The sequence below is a fragment of the Cyprinus carpio genome, chromosome B16 (assembly GCF_018340385.1).
Source record: "Cyprinus carpio isolate SPL01 chromosome B16, ASM1834038v1, whole genome shotgun sequence".
NCBI classification, from domain to species: domain Eukaryota; kingdom Metazoa; phylum Chordata; class Actinopteri; order Cypriniformes; family Cyprinidae; genus Cyprinus; species Cyprinus carpio.
Genome location: NC_056612.1, coordinates 1,961,646 through 1,986,955, shown reverse-complemented (window position 1 = coordinate 1,986,955; position 25,310 = coordinate 1,961,646). Strand labels below are relative to the sequence as shown.

At 38.0% G+C, this 25,310-nt stretch overlaps 1 protein-coding gene across 4 annotated transcripts in view; it reads right to left on the bottom strand.

Moving 5' to 3' along the window:
* Positions 1–25,310, bottom strand: part of LOC109106478 (protein PTHB1-like) — a 114,116-nt gene that overhangs the window by 65,074 nt on the left and 23,732 nt on the right. For 3 of the 4 annotated variants that reach the window (XM_042740326.1, XM_042740330.1, XM_042740329.1), the window contains exons 14-19: positions 16,344–16,448; positions 9,104–9,118; positions 7,735–7,875; positions 5,342–5,437; positions 3,228–3,400; positions 2,925–3,077 (exon numbers count right to left, since the gene is read on the bottom strand). In XM_042740326.1, the coding sequence (XP_042596260.1) occupies positions 2,925–3,077; positions 3,228–3,400; positions 5,342–5,437; positions 7,735–7,875; positions 9,104–9,118; positions 16,344–16,448 (683 nt within the window). The remainder of the gene's footprint in view (positions 1–2,924; positions 3,078–3,227; positions 3,401–5,341; positions 5,438–7,734; positions 7,876–9,103; positions 9,119–16,343; positions 16,449–25,310) is intronic. The other variant, XM_042740328.1, reaches the window with a different exon arrangement.

The following is a 25,310-nucleotide window of genomic DNA, read 5'->3' as shown; positions in this document are numbered from 1 at the left end:
TAAACCCTTGGAAATCAGATCAAATCTAAGCAGCCTACATCAATGTTTCTTTGTGCCTGTGCCCTTGACTATGAATGAGGCATATATGTGTTGATGAAGAGAGGAAAAAAGGAAAAGAGCAGGAGAAGAAAAACAGGAACTCCCTGAGGCCTTTCATAGGTTACACAAACAGAAGCAGTACCTGAGAGTCCCTTTTGAACCTGGCATCAAACAGACACATGTACATGGAAGCACATGCCTCCAGATCTCAGACCATTGGCCATTAATGGCAGAGCTCATGTAGACAGGAGGATCAGTGTTGAGCAGCATTTAGCCCTGTTTAGCACTCCATTTGGGCTCAAATAAATCAAGGTTGTTGGAGAGAGGCCTCCATTATGAGTGCAGGGGCCCCGCAATGAGCTGTCATTCACTGGCCAGCCACCTTCACCTTTCAACTGCTAATTACAGGGAGCCACACAGCTCATAGTGAAACGCACACACATACAGAAGCCTTTTTAAAGCTCTCTTACGAGGAAAAATATTTGTGGGAAACACAGACGGTCGGTACTCTCTAGACCTCAACACATCTCTCTTTTCCTCAAGAATTCTTGTTGATCCCAAATTTAGAAGTAAAGGGATTTATCTACACAAATAAATGATCAGAGGAATGAGAGTGGGGTTAAGAAGGAATGAGCAAGTGAAATCTTATCTGCCCACAAGCATCCAGAGCATCAGACAAATGGTAGATGACAACCCACAGTCTGTTAATGTGTAATGATGGAGACACATCTACTTTCTATGAGTGACATGAACATGATGTGTAACAAAAAACATGTCATCGGAAAAGCATGTCAACAACTCGACAGTGTATTCATCTCTGAATCCTGAAAGTTTTCAAAGCAACCGTTTAATGCTGCTTTTGGTAACAGACATTCAGTGCCTTGTTCTAAATGTCAGTCAGAAACAAATCTAATGGCTAAGAATGTACACTACTGTTCAAAAGTTTGGGGTCAATTCAATTTTGTATGTTTTTAATAGAAGTTGGTTGCTCCTCTTATGTGATCAAAAATACAGTAAGAACAGTAATATCGTGAAATATTATAACACTGTGAAATAACCATTTCTATTTGAATATATTTTATATTTTCAGCAGTCATTCCTTCAGTCTTCAGTGTCAAATATTATATATATATATATATATATATATATATATATATATATATATATATATATATATATATATATATATATATATATATATAATGTGTCCCATCTGAATAAAAGTATTTGTTTAAAATAAAAATCTTAACTGACTTCAAACTTTTGAACAGAAGAGTACAAAAAACATTTCTGGTGCTTTTTGTACATCTCACTTCGAGAGGTTTAACCAAACCAAAGTGAACACTTTGGTGGGTGGAGGCCAAGGACAGGCCCAAGTGTAACTTCACGCTATATGTTATACGGAATCAGGCAGGTGTCCAGCAGCCCTAGGGCCTCCTTGTCATCAAAAGTAAGGCTTGGGAACAGCACCCCACTCCCCATCATTCTGTCATCAAATATGTACAGAATGGGACTTGAGAGAGAGTGCTTCAAATAGGTGATGTCATTGGTACAGGAACAACTGGTTGAGCTTCAGCAGAAAGTCAACAACCAGTCAGCAAAACTGATTGCTTTTAAAGGTGCGGTCACATTAACAAAATTTTGCGTTCATTGTCTGTCGTCAGTAGTGTCTATCTGTGACTTTGTGCATTTATTAGTAGAAATCTCACACAATAAATGAAAAATCATTCAGACCCACACATACCCAATGGATAAAAAGCATTGTCATTGCATGTCTTTTAAATGTATTAAAGTTAAATGTATTCAGAGGCTTTGTTATTAATCTTTTGCCAGATTTTTAATTAATGATACGGTACTATAAAACTATTTCTAAAGTCCACTACACATTAAACACTGCCTGCAATATTTCAATATGTGTGTATGTCTCTAAGAGGTCTGTTACCTGACCCAAGCCTGATGGGTTTCTGTTCAGGTTAATGTTTATTGAACAGCCTCTTGTTTGGGTTTGTTAGTAAAGAACAGGTAATAATGTTGTAAATAATGTATGGTTTCTTGCACAGACCAATTGTTTCTCTTCATAAGACCAAAGATATCGACAGGAGCCAAAGGTACTAATTTTGTGTTTCTAAATATTCTTTTTTATTCTCAAAGGTTACCGGTTGCTGCTTGCATCAAGTTCAAGACATTGATGCTTGCATACAGAACAGCCACAGGCTCAGCTACCACCTATTTCCACTCACTACTACGTATCTACATCCCCTCCAGAAGTCTGAAATCTGCTAGTGAGCGACGCCTCGTGGTACCATCACAGAGAAGCTCAAAATCACTTTCCAGAACATTCTCATTCACCACTCCTGGCTGGTGGAATGATCTTCCCACCCCTATCTGGAATGCGGAATCCCTGACAGTTTTCAAGTGACAGCTGAAAACTCATCTCTTTCGAAGCTACTTGACTTCATCATAAAAAAATAAAAATAAAAATAAAATAAAAAAACACCGTCTTTCTCTTTATTTTATTCCTTCTCTTTCTAGCTTGTACTTATTTGAACAATGTCTAAAACTTCCTGTGTCTGTTTGCCTCTTTAAGAAGAATCGCTTTATTTATCCCCCAATTTTAAGTCGCTTTGGATAAAAGCGTCTGCAAAATGACTAAATGTAAATTTAAATGTCAAAGACGGGCAGTCGCTGACTTGCATTTTATGAATCACCAAAGACTACAGTTTCAGCAAACAATCTTCTTTTCTGTTCTATTTAAAAAAAAAACAAAACAAAAAAAGGCACCTACATCTTAGATGGCCTGAGGGTGAGTAAATTAACAGCACATTTTCATTTTTGGACAAACTATCCCTTTCATCTCTAGTATGTCTTTGTGTAATTGTGCTTACTTGGCGGTAGGTTCCCTCCATCAGTGTGTCCAGGTTTTGAAGTGGCCCTGGGGTTTTGTCTTTAAAGCGGGTCAGCAGACGGCGCTGGATGGCCCTGAACTGGACGGCTCTCTCTGACAGCAAATCCTGATACTTCTGCACATTTACACGAAGCTACAAATATTCCCACAAAATCAGAAAACATTACTCAGGGGGTTATGTTTCAATGTCATACAGTACTTATCTAGGATGCCACTATATGCTTCCATATGTATAGAGAGCCAAGAATCTGATTTAAATGTGACCATGTGAGAAACTTCACACCTCAAAGTGGTGGTCCACTGTCTCAAAGTACTCAGGCAGTGGAATTGGTCCAGTGAAGCTGTTCCGAAAGTCTTTGACTCCAAGGGAGGCAAAGTGCTGGTCGAAACGCTGCACCAGCTCCTTGGCTACCAGCCAGATATCCTCAAAGCTCTCGCTCTGGATCCTGTAACGCTCTGCAGAGAGTCAACACACACTCACATAAAGAGAGAGACAGAGCAGTGCTATCAGCCTTCCGTCTCCCGCACCTGTAATTAGCTCATGACAACCTGAAACAGATCACAGGGCTTCCTCGCATGATGGATGCGAGCGTTAGTGAAGCATGTTTGTGTGTGTGTGTGAGGGGGGGGTATGTGAAAGTGTGCATTTATGTGTGTTCACAAAAGACAGACAGAAGTAGGGAGAGAGAGAGAGAGAGAGAGAGAGAGAGAGAGAGAGAGAGCAAGATGTCGATCCACACTGGCACCACAACAAAACTTTCATTACAGGATTTGACTGACCCTTTTGTTGTGGAAATAAACAACCATGGTGGCTCTTTCACCTAATACTGTACCTGATTCTTAAATTCCCAGCACTAGTTTATAAATATCGATGCAGATTTAACAAATTTTCAGTCAACACTGCCATTCTTCAACATACTTAGAAGAATAAATATCAATCAAGGATAGAGGATGGATTTTCTTTTTTTTTTAGATTTCTCTATATTTTGTTTCTCCTTCTTTGTCTTCAAACAGAGAGTTTTTCTTTGCTGCTGTCACCATGTGCTTGTCTTCATGAAACAGATTTTGAAACATTTCCCCTGATTAAAGGGGTGGTTAACTTTTTTTTTTTTTTTTTCCTAGGCATAACCTATTATTTTTCAACATTTACCTTTATTCTAAACTGCTCTGTCCCTTCTCTTTTAAATGCTCTGATGATTTCCTGATTTTATGAAGCCTCGCCGTCAGAAATACATAATGGGCTCTGATTGGTTAGCTGACCCAGTGTGTTGTGATTTGTTAAACCGCCTAGTTTGTGTCTTAAAGTCACGCCTCTCACCTTAGCGGCATGCGCTCCGGTTGTATTGTAAACAATGGCGTCATCAATATTTCTTATCAATTTAAGCCCAAATGAGACTCAGAGGATATTAGTGAAGAGGATCGCACAGAACCTGTGCAAGCACACGGCTCTTAATGGTATGTTTTTTGTTAGTTGTTGTCTCATACTTTTAGATACGCTGTTATTTGTAAATGCTACTGCTTATGTTAGCTTTTAATATTCGGGTTTATCCTGATTAAAGCTTTAATACAGCATGGCAACCGCATGCGCGTCCACATTAAACGCTTCTAGCTATGTGAAAAATGTCTGTCTATACACATAAAGTGTATAATTGGAACACGTCCATTGATGAAGCTGATGAGAGCGAGAGATGCAGAGCAGAGCATGTGCAGAGCAGGGGGACACGAGGAACAGGATTAAAAACTGCTGCTTTAGTACTTTGATTTTGAAACTTGTGAATCCATTAGAATCGTTAGAAGACAGAATCGCGATTCATATTAGAATAGATTTTTTTGTGCACACCTAGTTTTGATGGCATGGCAACAACTCTTCCTCTCCTCTACAGCAGCACAACATGTCCCCGCCCCTTTGCTGCATGTTCCCGGGGGCGGGGTTTATCAGGGTTTGTGACGTCACAAACCCAGGAAGTAGCTCGTTGTAGTCCCCACCAGCTGTTTTTGTAGGCACTGAGCTGCCATAATTTTAAAAGTGAACTTTCAGCGTCGTAACTTTGCAGATGTTGTTTATGCTAAAAAAGCAAAATTACACACTAACGTTAAAAAAGTGAAATCCCAATCAACCACCCCTTTAAGTCATTCATGTCAGTTCAAGTTTACTGTCATAAAATCAAAATTTCAAACATTTCAAAACTCAATATTATAATTTTTTTTTTTCACTGAATATATGAGAACATCTATTACACAAGTTTTGGATAAGATAATCCAGTAAGATCAAATTTGGTAAAGATTTAATGAACACTGTAGGAGGAGTCTGAAAATGTATATTTTTCAGAAACCTTAAAATAGCAGAAAGTCATTAACATAAGTTGGGCGCGTGTGTGCTGGTGTGTGAGAACTCACGGGACGTTTTGGAGGCAAGGACAATGACCTTTGAACCTGTGATGAGTTGGAAGCCCAAAGCACTGCTCTCATTATTTTCCGACTTCTCAGAGAAATCTGAAACCCAGAAGCATAGTGTAGTCAAAAGCACCAGTAAAATGGAACCATCCCAGCCTTTATGCAGTCAAACGCTCCTGTACGTATTTGTGTGCACGCTCCGTGAAGAATGTCAAGGGTTTCTATTTTGTTTTTGCTGTCGAGCATGTGAATGCAATGACAAACAGAGGCGTTTAAGTTAGCCAGTCTGCTCAGTAATAGTTTTTGTTCAGTGAGATCTAAGTTGTGCACACTTGCAAATTATTTCATTATAACCAAAAAAAAACAGCATAAATAAGAGATTCACTGTGCAGTGTAGAAAGATTTTTTGAATATAGCAGGAGTAAGTCAGGGAGCTTGTGTTGAACTGAAGTGATTGACAGTTTATCATTTTAATTTCAGTGACCAAAACTTCTTGCTCTTTGGGGTCATTGTTTCACAATACAATGCTAGTGGTAGTACATTTCCAAAAAAGAATTGTTTTTAGTGTCCTTTCCCCCAAGAACACAGGCGCATGTTGCCGTCTCTGTCTCATGCTGCCGTCTGTCTGTCCCTCCTGATGGCTTCTGATTCTCATGCAGAGTGGCTGAACGGATGTCAGACAGAGATAGTCTCTTATCAGCACGCAGGACGCCGGAGCACAGCGGATTGTTCCTTATCTGACCAAAGCTCAGGCCTCACATTATCTCAGAAAAATGCTTTTCCAAGCCCCGTCTACAGCACTCACCCAGATAACAGAACACTGACTCCACTGCTCACCAATAACATGAAAATCTGGGAATTACATTAAAGTAATTATACTTATATTACATATTTTTTTCAGCATTAACCAAATTTATGTTAATTTTTATACCTATAAATATACATATAGTCTAGGGCTATCTAATTAATTAATTACACTATATGGCAATTAATTAATATAATTAATAACAAATTAATTTGGCTTAGAAATGACCCCAACATATAACTTAAAGACATTATTGTGTTACCTTTCATTTTTGGGTGAATTATTCTTTTAATTTGCTTTTTATTAATAGCAATTTATTATTATGGAAATATGAAATTATTTATTAATGAAATGATACTCTAAAAAATAAAAATAAATTACATTGCCAGTGTGTGTAAATGTCTTATTGTATAAGTCATTGAGCCATTCATTCATTTGATTTGTTCAAACTGCTGATTCATTTAGGAATTAAGCAAATGCCACTCTTTATGAATGGGCCACTGAATCATTGGTTCACCCAATTCCTTCAAAACACGGATTCATTCAGAAATGAATGACTGCTGTGTGTTGCTCGCTGATGCGCAACAGTTCTGCTGTGGCTTTATAGTAATATCTGCATTGGCAAAATTGAGAAAAAAACAAGTTAGAAATCAAGTACTAATTTATTGAACTGTTGTTTGAAATCAGGGCGGGGTGGATGCATTAATTGCGCTAAAATTTTTAACTTTATTTTTCCCAAAACTAATTAATTTGAGTAATGTGTTAAAATGACAGCCCTAATATTTCCCTTAAATGTTTTACTGAAAAAAATGTACGTCCTTTTTTAATGGAAATTGTCATAATTATTTACATAAAAAATGAGGTCCCCTACGTTTTTGTAGAGTTGGTAATTTAGTAAAAAGTCTTGTCACACATAATCATTACCAATCATTGTTTACATCAGTGATTATATATGTCATTTAATAGAACTCTTCCACATCCCTAGTAATATGTAATATATGTAGCTAGGGTTATGTTGTAGTACTGAATATTTGACACGACACCACCCCCAAAAAGACAAGTTGGAGGTTATCCCTACTTCTAAAATCTTCTTTTTGGTTGTCTTTAGAACAATCTTAAATATAAACATAAGAACTTTCTTAAGAAATGCTTTTGGAAATGCAAGGAAGTTAGCAAATAGCAGTAAAAAAAATAATATTATTCTTAGGAATGTTTTGTGAATCAGACCCCTTAGCTGTATTAACTAGAATTGGCAAACAGTTGAGCAAGTATTCAGTGGGTAAATGCTCTTTAAATGCAATTAGTAATTTGCTGAAGTGAGACCCTGTGTTTGCAAACGTTTACAACTGTTGCTGTTGTACATCCCCAGTGGCGAACTAATGTTTCTGCAAAATTAGTATTTGCCTAAGTCAAACCATTACTCCTATAATAGTAGTGTTGGTAACAGACATAAAGATTATGGTTGATAGTTAAATTTTTGGCAAGGAAGCTAGCATATGATGCAGTATTTTTTTTTTGTATGATTCCTTCATAATTTCCAGAGATGGCTGTACTTAAATAGAGTTACAAAAAATATGTTTGGCTGTAGTACCTGGGAAGACTTCATTGAGGTTGACAGGAGGTTTGTTGGTGTCCACAGTGATCTTGTACTTGGCATTTTTGATAGCTGAGGAGGGGTAGCACACTAATCGAAGAGGCAGGTTGAATTTACACTGAGATACTCGAGGGATTCCTGACAAACACAAAGACAAGTCATTCAGGTAAAGACAAGAACCACTCAAACACACACTGAACTGTAAAAAGTCTCATCTATAAACTAGTCTTCAATCATTTCAGCCAAAATTAGCACGGCTGAACAAGTCTTAAAAAAAGAATAATGATAAGGCAGAGGAGACTCTTTAAGAGTTTGAAGAAAAGAATGTAAGATCAGTGATGCTGGAAAAATAGACAAGTACTTATGTACTGTTCACAAACACATGGGATCAGTATTTGTTGAGTAGATCAGTGCATCTGAGGTTTCAGTAATGCTTTCCTGTTATGTCTGTTAATGTAATCTGAACCTGTACTGTAGGGCCATACGCCACTGAGCTAATGTCTTACTTAAGAGCAGGCTTTCCCAAACGAGGGTTTGAGAAATAACAAAAATAGTTGTAGAATTGTGATATAGTGAGATTATAAAATCAAATACTGTGAGTTAAATATGTGGTCTGTTGAGCCGCGTGTTTCAAAGTGAAGTTCATTACTGTGTTAATGAGAGCAGCTCATGATCTGATGTTTTCAGTGTTGCAGCTTGATTCACAATAAATGAAGAAAGTATTGTTGTTATTATTAAATTTGATTGGGTTCCTAAAAACAACAGTGTGAATGCAATGTGGACTGAGAGACTATCACAAGTCATTTTTATCATATTGCACTTCATATACTGTTGCAATATATGACAACATGATTTTTGGGCAAGTCATGCAGTCATCACTATATAGTACATAAAAATAATTATAAAATAAAGACAATTTCAAACGCTTACAAAAAAACAACAACAACAACAACAAAAAACTATTTACTTGCATGTTTTGACCATTAACCGACATCAGAAAACTTTGAGCATGCAAATGTGTTGTTAAATTATTGAAATATTAACTTGAAATCTCAGAGGATACATAGTTTATGTCTAGGGGATTTGACTGACAAAAAAGTTCTGAAACTGCTGCTTTAGAGCAAAGAAGGACATGACTTCAGACTGGGAATAAAATCACCTGTATGATGCTACCACCCCCTACCCCCTACTGGACACATCAACTACTGCAGTGAATGTCTATTTTAAATGCCCTGTGCTTTGTGTGTATATTTATGAACATGATTGCACATTAAAGTGTTTGCCTACAGCTGAACATACTGTATGCAGTCATTGTATCTGACGATAGGAAAATATATCCTGTTCTTAGGACCTTTCTGTCACTCACCTGCAGGGTTGAGCTCTGGTATGGGTAACAGCAAGAAAGAAGAAGAGCAGAATATATGAGTTACACATTCACACTGACACAAGAATCATACTACAGAGGAGCAGGCAGGGGTGACTGTAGTACAGAAATACAACGGATACTGTACTTTCATATTATATAAACATTTAAAATAAAAAATAAAAAAACAGAAGAAAAACATCCATAACATCCACCAAAAAGTACACTTTTAATGTTATTGTAAAAAAAAAAAAAAAATTCTGGAAGTCTGGGAAGTCTCTCACATTCACCGATGCTGTATTTATATGATTAATATACAGTTTAAACAGTACTGTTCTGAAATATTATTACAACAAAAAATTAGGGCAAGACCTTGCAAAAAAGAAAATAATAATAATAATAAATTTATTGAGCAAGGATACATTAAATTGATCTAAAGTGACAGTAAAAACATTTACGTCAAAGTTCGATTTCAATAAATTCAAATAAATTCTAAATTTCTATTCATCAGTAGCCTAATGGCTGAAAATTTAGCTTTGCCCTGCTAGGAAGAAATTACAACCTACATTTTATTTAAAGAGAAAACGTTTTGTTTTAAAATATTACATTTCAAAAATATCTTCTTTTTTTCTCTAGTTTTAGAGTAAAATCTAACCTGGGCATGTGAGATCCAACCAAAAAGCTTTTACTGAAATCAGTGGTAGCTGTTGAACTGAATGCTTCTGACCAGCAGAACACTTTATGAAATATGACCTATAAGCTGAAAGTGTTTGAGATACACCTCTGCTTCCAGGTCTAAATGTAGCTTTAGTCTCCCCTCAGAGTTCCCGCTCCATTTGCGTAAAGCTCAAGTTATCTCTGTGTAAACACCACCAACCCTCTGACAAAAACTCACCATAACCAACTAACCTCATCTTCCATGTCAGCATCGACTGCTCTGTTTACTTAAAGAGAGGAGCAGCCATTACTGCCCAGAAAAGGCACTTTAAGCGGTGGCTACATCAGTCATCTAAACCACACTCCCAAAAACACGCTCTGCATTCCACATGTTCTCAAGAGCTATTCCTGCTGTTACTACACAAATACTGCTTCATCTACGCCACATAGAGACTCTGTGCACTTTAGCACACACTTTTCTGTGCTAGAAATCTTCAGAATGGATTTAAACTTCACTGCACTCTCATTGGTACTTAACAAAAAATACAAAGTAAAAAACTATTTAATGATTCTGCTGCATGCTTACTGGAGATTTCTGCAGTCGCAGGTTCCAAACAGGTTGACTCTACACAACCTTATACTTTAGTTTAACAATAGTGCAACTGAACAGTAACTCTAATCAAATATTTAAGGCAACAAGATGTTGTGGATGATATTGCTTCTGGGGGATGGCAAAATACTGTTCTGAAAACATCCTCACTATGTCTTGATCCAGATTTGAGTGCTTTAAATGCATTTAGATTATTTTGGGGAGATGTGTTTATTGTCAGTGAGGGTCTGAACATGAAAGCAAAATGAAAGCTGGATTAAAACCTTTAAAGCGCTACAATTAACCTTTGTGTGTATGTGTGTGTAAGTGTGAGTGTGTTTTGAGGTGTGGAAGCAGCAAGTGATTAGGACAGTAATTACAGGCTTGCATGGGCGACACAAACACACACACACACACACACAAATTCTTCCCATTCCGCACAAACATCTCCAATGCAGAACTACTCCAGTGCTCAATACACACGTTTACAAGCACAAACTGTTTAACTTATATCACACATATCATAAAACCAGATTCACAAAATATTCTTAAGTATATTCTTTAATTCCTATTTTCTTCTTCTTGACTAACCTAAGAAAAATGTTAAGAATATTTTGTATTCCTAAAATCAAGAATATTCTAAAACGAATATTCACACTGTATTTTAAGGTCCAATTCTCACTATTAACAAACTATTAACTACGACTTTTGCCTCAAACTCCTGATTTACTGCTTATTAATAGTTAGTAAGGTAGTTGTTAAATTTAGGTATTGGGTAGGATTAAGGATGTAGAATGCAGAATATGTGCGTTATAAGTACTAATAAACAGCCAATATGTTATTAATAGGCATGCTAATAAGCAATTAGTTAAAGGGATAGTTCACCCAAAAAAAAAATGTTTCTTCAGTATAAAACAAAAAACAACTAAAACTCAAACCTCAAAATTCTGCAGTCTGTCATATTATGGAAGTGAATGGGAATAAAGGCTTTGAGAGTCAAAAAAACGTAAACAAACAAAACAAAACAAAACCCTGTGGCACGTGACGATACATTGATGTATAAATACACCAAACGATCGGTCTGAGCAAGAAACTGAACAGTATTTATATCGTTTTTTAACTCTGATTCACTGCAATGTCCGAACTGTCCTGAGAGCGTTTGCGTCTTTTCCTCGCTTAAAGACAGATCGCAGACTTATAAGTGCATTACCGCCACCTATCTCTCAAGTGGACCACTGACACTCCTAACTGAGATTGTAGATAGACTGTCAACAGTCTCGCGTAGCTAGACCTTCAGACTGAAGGTCTGGATTTCACGGCAGCTTTCACTGGCCAAGGCCCACCCATGAGGCCATTTGACCAACATGTCAAACAACCAACCACAGTTAGTTTCGTTCATCGTCACGTTTCGAGGGGTGGAAATGTCACCACAATAACAGTGTGTAAACTCTCTGAAATATTTTAAAGATTATATACAAACCCAATTCCAAAAAAGTTGGGACACTGTACAAAGTGTGAGTAAAAAGGAATGGAATAATTTACAAATCTTATAAACTTATATTTTATTCACAATAGAATATAGATAACATATCAAATGTTGAAAGTGAGACATTTTGAAATGTCCTGCCACATATTGCCTAATTTTGGATTTCATGAGAGCTACACATTCCAAAAAAGTTGGGACAGGTAGCAATAAGAGGCCAGAAAGTTAAACGTACATATAAGGAACAGCTGGAGGACCAATTTGCAACTTATTAGGTCAATTGGCAACATGATTCGGTGTAAAAAGAGCCTCTCAGAGTGGCAGTGTCTCTCAGAAGTCAAGATGGGCAGAGGATCACCAATTCCCCCAATGCTACGGCAAAAAATAGTGGAGTAATATCAGAAAGGAGTGTCTCAGAGAAAAATTGCAAATAGTTTGAAGTTATCATCATCTACAGTGCATAATATCATCCAAAGATTCAGAGAAACTGGAACAATCTCTGTGCGTAAGGGTCAAGGCCGGAAAACCATACTGGATGCCCGTGATCTTCGGGGCCTTAGATGGCACTGCATCACATACAGGAATACTACTGTAATGGAAATCACAACATGGGCTCAGGAATAATTCCAGAAAACATTGTCGGTGAACACAATCCACCGTGCCATTCGCCGTTGCCCGGCTAGATCTCTATAGGTCAAAAAAGAAGCCATATCTAAACATGATCCAGAAGTGCAGGTGTTTTCTCTGGACCAAGGCTCATTTAAAATGGACTGTGGCAAAGTGGAAAACTGTTCTGTGGTCAGACAAATCAAAATTTGAAGTTCTTTTTGGAAAACTGGGACGCCATGTCATCCGGACCAAAAAGGACAAGGACAACCCAAGTAGTTATCAGCGCTCAGTTCAGAAGCCTGCATCTCTGATGGTATGGGGTTGCTTGAGTGCATGTGGCATGGGCAGCTTACACATCTGGAAAGGCACCATCAATGCTGAAAGCTATATCCAAGTTCTAGAACAACATATGCTCCCATCCAGACGTCATCTCTTTCAGGGAAGACCTTGCATTTTCCAACATGACAATGCCAGACCACATACTGCATCAATTACAACATCATGTCTGCGTAGAAGAAGGATCCGGGTACTGAAATGGCCAGCCTGCAGTCCAGATCTTTCACCCATAGAAAACATGTGGCGCATCATAAAGAGGAAGATGCGACTAAGAAGACCTAAGACAGTTGAGCAACTAGAAGCCTGTATTAGACAAGAATGGGACAACATTCCTATTCCTAAACTTGAGCAAATTGTCTCCTCAGTCCCCAGACGTTTGCAGACTGTTATAAAAAGAAGAGGGGATGCCACACAGTGGTAAACATGGCCTTGTCCCAACTTGTCCCAACCTTGAGATGTGTTGATGCCATGAAATTTAAAATCAACTTATTTTTCCCTTAAAATGATACATTTTCTCAGTTTAAACATTTCATATGTCATCTATGTTGTATTCTGAATAGAATATTGAAATTTGAAACTTCCAAATCATTGCATTCTGCTTTTATTCACAATTTGTACAGTGCCCCAACTTTTTTGGAATCGGGTTTGTATTTAAAAATGAAATATTTCACATACTTTTGAAAATCCAGCATTTAGCTGACACTGATAAGTGCTCGTCACCACAGTTGTAATCACAGCGGCTTTCTTCTTTCGTGAGGGGGTTTGGCGCCACGGTATCTTTGTTTTCAGGCGGAATGTTAAAGAATGGGGCAAACACATCTCGCAGAAATCCTGTAGAATTCAACCAATCCGATGACGACTTCGACAATCCTGAAGTGTTTCCACTTTTGTGTCCCATATGCATCATACGTTTAGCCAACGTGTCTGAGGCTGAGACTAGAGTGTCAATGGTCCATTTTGATAGGTGGCAGTAATGCACTTATAAGTCTGCGATTGGCCATAAAGAAATAAAAAAAAAAGAAAAAAAACCCCCATCACGCGACACATCACGAGAACGCACTCAAGAAAGTTCTCAGGACAGTTTGGACATTGCGGTAAATCAGAGGTAAAAAAAACTATATAAATACTGTTCAGTTTCTTGCACAGATGATTTTGTGATGATTTTGGCTCACATTTAACAAAAACCCACCAATTCAAATTCATCACCAAATTCATCAACAAATTAGAATATGGTGACATGCCAATCAGCTAATCAACTCAAAACACCTGCAAAGGTTTCCTGAGCCTTCAAAATGGTCTCTCAGTTTGGTTCACTAGGCTACACAATCATGGGGAACACTGCTGATCTGACAGTTGTCCAGAAGACAATCATTGACACCCTTCATAAGGAGGGTAAGCCACAAACAATTATTGCCAAAGAAGTTGGCTGTTCACAGAGTGCTGTATCCAAGCATGTTAACAGAAAGTTGAGTGGAAGGAAAAAGTGTGGAAGAAAAAGATGCCCAACCAACCGAGAGAACCGCAGCCTTATGAGGATTGTCAAGCAAAATCGATTCAAGAATTTGAGTGAACTTCACAAGGAATGGACTGAGGCTGAGGTCAAGGCATCAGGAGCCACCACACACAGACGTGTCAAGCAATTTGGCTACAGTAGTCATATTCCTCTTGTTAAGCCACTCCTGAACCACAGACAATGTCAGATGCGTCTTACCTGGGCTAAGGAGAAGAAAAACTGGACTGTTGGTCCAAAGTCCTCTTTTCAGATGAGAGCAAGTTTTGTATTTCATTTGGAAACCAAAGTCCTAGAATCTGGAGGAAGGGTGGAGAAGCTCATAGCCCAAGTTGATTGAAGTCCAGTGTTAAGTTTCCACAGTCTGTGATGATTTGGGGTGCAATGTCATCTGCTGGTGTTGTTCCATAATGTTTTTGAAAAACCAAAGTCACTGCACCCGTTTACCAAGAAATTTTGGAGCACTTCATGCTTCCTTCTGCTGACCAGCTTTTTGAAGATGCTGATTTAATTTTCCAGCAGGATTTGGCACCTGCCCACACTGCCAAAAGCACCAAAAGTTGGTTAAATGACCATGGTGTTGGAGTGCTTGACTGGCCAGCAAACTCACCAGGCCTGAACCCCATAGAGAATCTATGGGGTATTGTCAAGAGGAAAATGAGAAACAAGAGACCAAAAAATGCCAGATGAGCTGAAGACAACAACCAAACAAACCCACAAACTGATCACCTCCATGCCACGCCAAATTGAGGCAGTAATTAAAGCAAAAGGAGCCCCTACCAAGTTTTTTTTATTGGTCTTATGAATTATTCTAATGTGTTGAGATAGTGAATTCCTATATATATATTTTTTATTATTCTAATGTGTTGAGATAGTGAATTGGTGGGTTTTTATTAAATGTGAGCCAAAATTATCACAATTAAAAGAACCAAAGACTACTTCAGTCTTATATATATATATATACATATATATATATTTTTTTTTAGAAATTGCAAGGTAGATATTATGCAAGCATAGATATTATGATATTATGTGCTTACATAGATATTCTTACAAACTTCTGAGAATTTATCTTAAGAAATGTATTTTTTAACAAGAGTTTCATGAATCCAGACCCAGATCCATAGTGCCTGTAAATGCGTAAACAAATTTCCAGCATAGAGTGTGCTCTGTGTGGGTGGGTGTGTGTGAAAAAGAGGTGACCAGAAAGAATAAAAAAAAAACAAAAAAACTGTGTGCCATTACAGCCAACAGAGTAAGTGGGGCTTCCCCGGGTTTAAATGTGTGTGTGTGTGCTTTGGATTGTCTGTAAATGACTAAATGTGTGTGTGTGTGTGTGTGTGTGTGTGTGTGTGTGTGTGTGTGTTTGTTTAATTTAAAAAAAGTGTTAAAGGGAACACTAAACACACATTATACTATGCTGAATGTTAAAGGGAACATTAAACACACACAGAGTGTTAACAGTATTGTATATAGTACTGTATATTTTACAGTAAATTGACTTTGTTGCTAAAGTTTGGACACAAAGTTGTCCCCAATAAGTTGGCTAAATATAACAAAACCTCCCTTTGAAAACTTTCATACATTTCTAATAGTGTTAGGGTTTGGGTTACTCTTTACTCATTCTTATTAGTGTCATCTAAAAACAATAGAAGCCAATGATTTAGAAAGCTAGACAAGCATGTGTGTGTGTGTGCAACAGTATGCATCTGTCTGTGTGTGTTTGTGTGTGTGTGTAGTCCTATGTACCTGCGATCTAATGTGTAAAACAGACTCACTATTTTCAGAAGGACAGAAAGAAAAAGAGAGCCAGAGAAAAGGGAAACTCCCGGATATTTTCAGGAAGTTTTCCAGCAGTCTCTGCCAACACAGACACCATCCAAGAGAAACGCCAGGACAAACGCAGCCTTTCTGCTGCTTTTTCTGCTTTGGCAAACCTCCAGACATCTTGAAATGAGTAAAAGGGCTTAAAGAATTGAGGAAAGAGGGTAATGTGTTCCAGAGCTTAGAGATGGAGTCAGACAAACAGAGCGTGGGAGTGTTCATGAGGAGCTCATACCTGTAGCTGAGCTGTAGGACACAGCGATATCTCCACACAAATCCGCTGGAGGATAGTGGCCATTCAGAAATGCTGAGAATCTCACCACTAACTCGCAGCCACTGCCTGTCAAACAAACAACAAGAAACATAACGTGTAATTTGGTATTAAGGCATGCCAATAGGTGTGTTCTGCAAGGTAAATATTACATCTTATATTAACGTGGAACATTGCTACAAACCATTAGAACAACTGTAAACAGCGGACTGGTAATGAAATATATTGGCAGAAGAATGGATTATTCGGATTATTGAGTTATTTCACACCTAAATCAAAATCACATGCAAATATTTAACAATGCAAAAAAATATGAATGAACCTAAAACATACTCAGTTGTTTTCATACATTATATTTCTCAATTTTTATTTTGGATTTTAGATTTAAATACAAATACATTCCACCTTGCTGATGAAAATGATCTTATTTTCAATTAAACTTTTGTTGTAGAAGATAGTTATGACTCTTCTTATTGGAGAAACCCATACGATTAGTTAAATAAAAGTTGTTATAAAATTCTACACATTCTATTAATGCATTAACGAAAGAGCTTGTTTCATTTAAACTTTTAAATAAAATACACTTAACACAAATGAACTACAACACTTAAAGAACACTCATTGTCTGTGGTAGAATCACTGTAACACAGAGCCTTTCGAAGCTTAGATCTTTAATTTATTGAACATTCATATCATTATTATTGCTCCTGCTGCAGTTTTTGAAAAGTATGAATTATGGCTACATGTTGACATGAAAACAAAAAATATTACTATTAATATTCAGTGAAAAAAAAAAAGTATTCAAGATTAATAATAATTACTATTCATTTTGTATTTTATAGTAGACTTATTAAATTATAAATCTAATATTTATGGATGTTATTATTCCTTAATTTTCAAAACCTTTAAAACGTTTACATTAGTGGAAAACCACAGGGAAACCTTAAAGCTTTCTTTCGTTGACAACAGCTGGTTTATAAGCGCTTCTCATTATAAGTTGAAGTGGAAGATGGTTGGCGCATGTTGCTTTTCCAAATGCATGTTATAAGCGACTCAAACTCAGAGCAGATGTAGAGATGGAGCTTGTGTGGACCAGCAATTTACTGTGAACTGAGCCGCTCTGAGACACTGAAAACACCGGATCATGAGCAGTTCATGTGTAAATAAACAGTTCCGCACTTCACTCTGAAATACGCAGCATGTACTTAATCAAATCACAGCCTTTCTGATTTGATAATAACACTAATCCATATTGATTTTATTTTGATTAATCAGGCAGCCTTACCAAAAACCCACTCAAGGCTGTGCATTAGACTGATTTTACCACAGTTAACAAGGCCCCTTAATGCAACGCTTATGGCTTTATCATTTCTTCAATTGGTTTGTGTTGTATCTTTGTCTTTAGTAACTTGATCTGTGTCAAGTTTAGTGTTTTGTGTGTCCACAGTGAGCTGCATTCACACAGGTGACTGACCCGCGGTAATGCTTGATTGCCGAGCACTTAGATTAAGTGTCTGGCCCCCCAATACACACACACACTACGTCTGACTGTCACTCACACACTCTCTCTGTCTGTGCTCCTATCAGCTCATCAGGCGACAGCACTTTCTATGTGCTTTAAAAGCTCTCTCTCTGGGAGGGCAGGCTTTTAACCTTTCCATCTCACTGCCGTGGGCAAACAGTAGACCATCAGGCTCTCTTGTCCTGTGCACGACACACGAGCTCAGCCGCCGCGCTGTTGGCGTCAGTTTGAGCAGGCAGAAAGCGTGACACCCCTTTTTTAAACTGTCTAAAATATAGGTGGTTAAATTAAGGCCATTTGTGCTGACCTCTCTTGACCTGCGCTGACAGTAGCCTACCCCTGGAATTCATGACATGCATTAGAAACACAGCATGCAGAACACACACCGCACAAAAGCACTTAGATAAGAATTCCTTTGACAAAAGCGGTTAGATGCACTGTGAGTGTCTGTTGTGAGGATTATAGGGGGTTTTCTAAGGGTCTTTGACCTTTAGGGCACATAGCGTTCTGCCCTTTTAGCACTTACACTCACTTTTGATCTGGTAAGATGAGGTCATGGTCATAATTGAGTGTTAGGTTTATGTCTTTATGCATTATCACAACATAAACTGAGCAAAGAGGTGTACATCGGTTTGAGACCTCTATTTCTTTTTTTTTTTTTTTTTTTTTTTTTTTACAATTTATTAACATTTTTACAATTTAAATATGGTAATTTGTAACTGTCACACCCCTGGACTGTTTTTGTTGTGTTTCCTACCCAATGTGCTCTGTGTGACCTAATTTTCCCTCATCTCTGATTATTGTCATTTTGGTTCAGGTGTGTGTCATTAACTACCCTCATCAGCCCTCCTATTTCAGTTGTGTTCAGTTTACTGTTTGTTGTCCGATCTTCTACGTCCCTACATGTGTCTCCTGCTTGTTCAGTCCTGGATTTACTCTTGTTTGGATTTATTAAACACTATTTGCATTGTTCATAATCTTCCTCATGTGTTTCATTCCCCCGTAGCGTGACAGTAACACTTTATTTTAAGGTGTTCTTGTTACACGTTACTTGTACTAACTATTATAATAACAATAAATTATGCATAATTACATGCAAGTAACCCTAAGCCAGGGGTCACCAGGGGTCCTGGAGGGCCGGCATCCTGCAGAGTTTAGCTCCAACCCTAATTAAACAAACCTGAACCAGCTAATCAAGGTCTTACTAGGTATACTTGAAACTTGCAGGCAGGTGTGTTGAAGCAAGTTGGAGCTAAACTCTGCAGGACACCGGCCCAACATTATCAACCCCGGTTAACCCGCCCTAAGCCAAACCCTAATACTAACCCTAACCATTTAGTAAGTACATGTAGTTAATTAGTTTTACTCAGTATTTAAATGTATACTTTAGGGCTGTCAAATGATTAATCATGATTAATCGCATCCAAAATAATAGTTTTTGTTTACATAATATGTGTGTGTGTACTGTGTATATTTATTATGTATATATAAATAAACAAACATGCATGCATATATTTAAGAAAAATATGGTTACATTTACATATTAAATACATTAATATATGATATAATTTATATGAATATAAATATATACATGCAAATACATGTTTATATTTTCAAAACATATGCTGTATGTGTGTAGTCTTTATATATACATAATAAATATACACAGTACACACACACACACACACACACATATGGATTAAACAAAAACTTTTACAGCATTAATTTATAATTCAAAAGCACTAGTATAATTACAGTGTTACAGGGACACCTTAAAATAAAGTGTATCCCAGTAATTTTTCAAAACTCTAATTTACAATAAAGACATTTTTAACTTCATCACAAAAAGCCTGATTAAGGCATGTGCAAAGAATGATGTTTTGGAAAAAGTACTATAAAAAGGGATCTATAAGAGTGAGGGATGTGACACATGGTCTCCATCCATCCACTTCTCAGGTCTCAACGCCACCTGAACTGTCCATCACAGCTGATGAGGTTAGTGATCTGTCAGTCACAGCTGGTAAGCCTCTCTTACTGAAGAGTACGCATGGAGTTTCCAAACTGAGCACACACTGAGCTCCACTCAAAAACACAAGAGAGATACAGTCATGTGCTGGCGATCTGAGAAACAAACACTGCTTATTAAGTCAATGCTTACCAGTTACTTTGGGGCAATTCTGATGTTATTTATTAATTCTATCCCATTCTCTTTATCCCATATCCCATTCCCATTCTCTTCTATTTTAAGACTTATAATATGTAACACATTGCTAATACATCTTCATAAAATTCCATCTTCATCAAAATTCGAAATGCAGTATTTTATGGCATCATATGCTTGCTCTCGACACAAAGATTTTGGCTTGCTCTTAAAAAAAAAAGAAAGAAAAAAAGGTAAATTACAACACCTTCTAAGATACCTATTTTGGCCAAATTCTAATGCATTTATCCTTCATGGATAAGGCAATCTCAGAATGCATTGTGATGAGCCAAGAGGGCAGATGTCAGACGAGGGGAGAAAAAATGTTGATTATAATACTGAAAAGTATTGATAAAAACAGTTCAGTGTAATTAAAACTGAGTATTTCTCCCATTATTAGTGAATGCAATGCATTTTTATATTTAGAGTATTCTGTGGTTGCACTAGGTTATGGAATAAAGCTAGCAGTAATTTGTGAAGAAAACAACAAATAACACAAAAAGGAAACCACATACTTTACGGTTAAACCTTCTTTAAATATTGACTGTGCAGGGTTTGGAAACAGTACAGAACTTAAGCTAAACGAGTTGGCTCATCTGGGACTGACAAAGAGCTGCCCATCACAACAAAAGCACATGGATGTAAATGCAAAGAGACGGGGAATGTAGGAAACATTCTCTGCTTCAGCAACCCTTGTGGTCTCCTGTATTTACATTCCTGAGCTGACTGAAGGGAGTTTATTAGGTGAAACCCCTAAAAACACTTCCTCCGGGATATTTCTATCAACAACTTACAAATGCAATAAAGGCATGCCTACTTTCTTTCATGAGCTCCATAAAGAATTTGACATTTGATATTGAAACAGTATCACAAAACCATACTATACTGAGATTTTTCACCCAACCCCTAAAGGTCAATGCACACCAAAAATGTTTTTTCACAGTGATGAGAAAACTGAAAACAATGCTATCCACATAGACCTCCTCACACTGGGTGGGAAAATTTGCTCTAGGATTATTATTTTTTCTTTTTTTTTTTACAACATTCCATATCTTTGTGTCTTAATATCAGCTTAACTCACCAAGTGATGTCAGATGGGTTGAGTTTGCATTAAAGCAAATGACTGACGTAAGTTTTACTTTCGCTCATTTCAGAAACTAAAGGCAGCTGCCTTGCTGTCCAGTAAGTGAATGACTGAACAGACAGCATTTTTGTACAAAGATACATCTATATAAAACTTGATTCAGACAGGCTTCCAAAGCATCATAACATCATGTCTGATTTTAGAACCAGTTTAATTAAATTTTAAATACATTCAACAAATACTGCTAGTAGAATTTTTTTTATTAATTTACATAGTGCTCCATTAAAAGTCACTATGGTTCTTTTCACCTAATGGTACAAATTCATAATCATCAGTGAATGATTATTAAAAGCATATGCTAGGAATGTGTTCAAAAAACAATTACAGGTTAAAGTTTCTAATTCTAAGTAGATTACAATGCTTTATGTTTGCATGGTATTGCTGTTCTTATCTCAGTAAGCTTCAATGAGAGGGGCAGGCTCAGTATTTTTTTTTCCCAATGGGAAACAGCCATTTTATTTAAAGCTGCAGTCCATAACTTTTTTTGGTTAAAAATTATTCGAAATCAATATTTGAGCAAGTACATAACCAGCCAGTGTTCAAAACTATCGACTTTAGCCCGATTCACAACGGTAAGCTTATGATAATGTTTTCTAATGTGAGTGGTACGGGTAGGTTTATTACGTCTGTAAACATTAGAGCCCGACCGATATATATTGTTTTGCCGATATTATTGGCCGATATGAGCCTGTCACCGATATATCGGTATCAGCGAAAATGCCGCCGATATGATTTTTTTTTTTTACAGAACATATAATGCAGATAAAAAGCTTGAAATTGTGTAATTACTTAGTTTGTCCAGCAGAGTGATGAAACGCTTTAAAGCTCAAGTCTATGGAAAACCATTGAAACTTTGAAGGGCCATATCTCCGTAACGGCACGGAGAATCCGCACCAAATTCGGGGATCCCTTCAGCTCGAGGAACCCTCTCCAACCAATCAAGTTTATGTCTAGAGGCCTTCTTTTGAATGAGACCATCCCCATGTCGAGAATTCTAGTGATCCCGGGGGTACACCTACTTAAATTTGCGGTCCGGCGCCAACCAATCTAATGATCCCGGGGGGCTACCAATGCGTGGAGGGTGGCGTTTGAGAGGGCTCCTCGAGCTGAAGGGATCCCCCAAATTTGGTGGAGATCCGTGGGCGCGTTTGAGAGATACTGACAACAGTCAACACTTTCACTTCAGTAAGGAAGTCTCTTGTTCAGGCAGCATTCAAGCATTGTCTTATTCAAACATAAGTGCCCTGCGAAGTGGACTTTACATGAAATTCTGCCATGATTCCAGTTCTAAGGTAACGTACACATCACATTCAAAGGGCATTAAAGTACAAGAGACGTGAATTTATAATGTATTTATTTACAGAGGAATATTATGTCTCACTTCTCTAGTAAGTTTCGTCTGTGTGTGAAGACAGTAGCACAAATCCGTGATAGAATATTTTGAAGTGAAATAAACTTTAAAATGATAAATAAACAGTAAATAATAAATGAAATAAACTTCACCGGAATAAAGCTGAATGGAATTGAATGGAATTTAAGTTGAATAAACTTCAACTTTACTGTTCAGTGCACTGATCTCAGACCCATTTTGGATAATAAAGTTTATTGTTACATTTTTAAATGCCCTGCCTCCATTACATTGTCATGTCATTATAAGTGTTTGATCACCATATATTTGAGTGATCATTGCAAAAAATATGTTTGTATATATCTATTCTGTTTATGTATATACTGTGTTCTATATATAGTACTAGGGCTGCAACTAACGATTATTTTGATAATCGATTAATCGGTCGATTTTTTTTCCTGTAAACACACAGCTTATACCTGGGAAACAGCTTTATAGCTTATGCTGTGAAACCGTAAACAATCCTTCGAATAAAGTGCCAATGGCATGAAACCTGAATGGAACTCACATTTTAAAGTAAAATTTAAAGTAAAATCCATCAGAAGGTTGTCCAGAAAAAAAATTGGACACACACAAAAAACCTGCTGTGTGAAAAAGGGCAGTGAATACTTAGAAAAAAAGTGCATTTCAAATACATTTAAACATTAACCTCTCTCATTCAGTCATAATTAGGCTGCAAGACTGAATTACGAACTGGTAAACGACAAAGCTTTAAATGTTAATTGTTAAAAAGCAATGTTATGAGCTTTTACGACTAAACATTTGCAAACAACATTGTACTGCAGAATCTGCACAAATAAAAGTCTTTGCACACTGTGATTTTCATCGGATTTTAAATATGTAGTGGTCCTTATAACAGTGCAAAATTCAAAAATGTAATAAAGCGATAAAAATGTTAACAAAACCGCTTATGCCTGAACTGACAGGAATTCGACTACCTGTGGGAAATGAGGCAGAACACTATTCACTCATTATTTGAGAAAAACTTTGCATTGCAGTGCAAAAAGGTCAACATGTCCAAATGTTCAGGGCTTAACAGTTAGGCTTGCTCTCTTTTTAGAGGATATGTTTCCTGCCGCAGAAAACAGCCGCAGTTTACAGGTTACTCTTCTTTTTTGAAGGCTCAAAGTAAAGTGCTCCCACATTTTGGATGACTTCGTCCGATTAGTTTTATCTTCAGCTTTTTTCTTTTTCTTTCTCGAGCTTACTCCACTGAATGCCTCACCCATCACGCTGAATGCTGCAGAGACGCTGTGCGGGAAGCACGTGACATAAAACGAGGCCAGCTATTGGCTAGTCGCTACTTCTCGTGCTGTACTGGCTGAGTAAAACCTCCGGTGGCTCATTACTGCCACACTTTGGTCACCGCAGATTTATAAAATATGCACGAAATGAGCCGCTTACGGCAAATAAAAATTATTTAGCAACGAATCGATTACTAAATTAGTTGACAACTATTTTAATAATCGATTTTAATCGATTAAATCGATTAGTTGTTTCAGCTCTATATAGTACCAGTCAAATGTTTGGAAACACAAATGGGAAAGTGTCCAGACTTTTGACTGGTACTGGTACAGGGAAACCCTGGGCATCTCAATCAGGGAGCAGACAACCTGTCAAAACAGGGGCTGAGGCCCAGGGAATGGAGGCTCCACCCAGAGGTGGTATGTCAGATTTGGACCATGTTTGGCCAGGCTCAGGTGGACTTGTTTTGCGACTCAAGAGATATCACACTGTCCCCTCTGGTACTCTCTAAATCATCCAGCTCCAGTGGGGCTGGATGCCATGGTACAGACGTGGCCGAGGTTTCATCTATACACCTTCCCCCGATTGCTCCGCTCCCGGGAGTTCTGGAGAGAGTGTGCCAGGACGGGGTCCGTCTGCTGCTAGTAGCCACATTCTGGCCGGGCCGAGTATGGTTCTCAGACCTGATTTCCCTTCTCGAAGGCTCTCCATGGGAGATTCTCGTCAGGAGGGATCTACTCTCACAGGCGGAGGGCACAATATTTCACCCCCGCCCGGAGCTGTGGAAGTTATGGGTGGTTGTTGGTCAGTCTGTGGGAAGACACCCACTGGTTACACGTTTCCTCCATGGTGCGCTGAATGACCTCGTGTTCCACCATAGGACCTGGCCGTGGTCCTGGAGGCTCTCTGTTTGAACCAACAGAGGAGGATTCAGATTGAGTTTTGACACTTAAAGACGATCTTCTTATTAGCCATCTTTTCTCTAAAAAGAGTCTGAGATTTGCAGGCCTCGTCAGTGGCCCCCTTCTTCCTAGACTTTGCGCCTGGCTTGAACAAAGCTTTTCTGTACCCTAGGCCAGGATATGTCTCTAAAGTGCCCTCCTCAGTACCACGGCCTGTCGTACTTCAGGCTTCCTGTCCTCCTCCCTTTCGGGAGCCTGACCAGCAGAAGCTAAATTGTATGTGTCACATATGTCCACAGAGCTGCCATGTGGAGGAAGTCTGACCAGTTGTTTGTCTGTTATGATCCTTCCAAGAGGGGTCTGCCCACCACTAAGCAGACCCTCAGTAGGTGGATCGTTGATGCCATTTGTATGTCGTATGAGTCCTCTGGCCTCCCCTCACCCTTAGGGGTCAAGGCTCACTCCACCCGAAGTGTGGTGGCCTTCCTGTCGGGTGTGGCAATGCAGGAT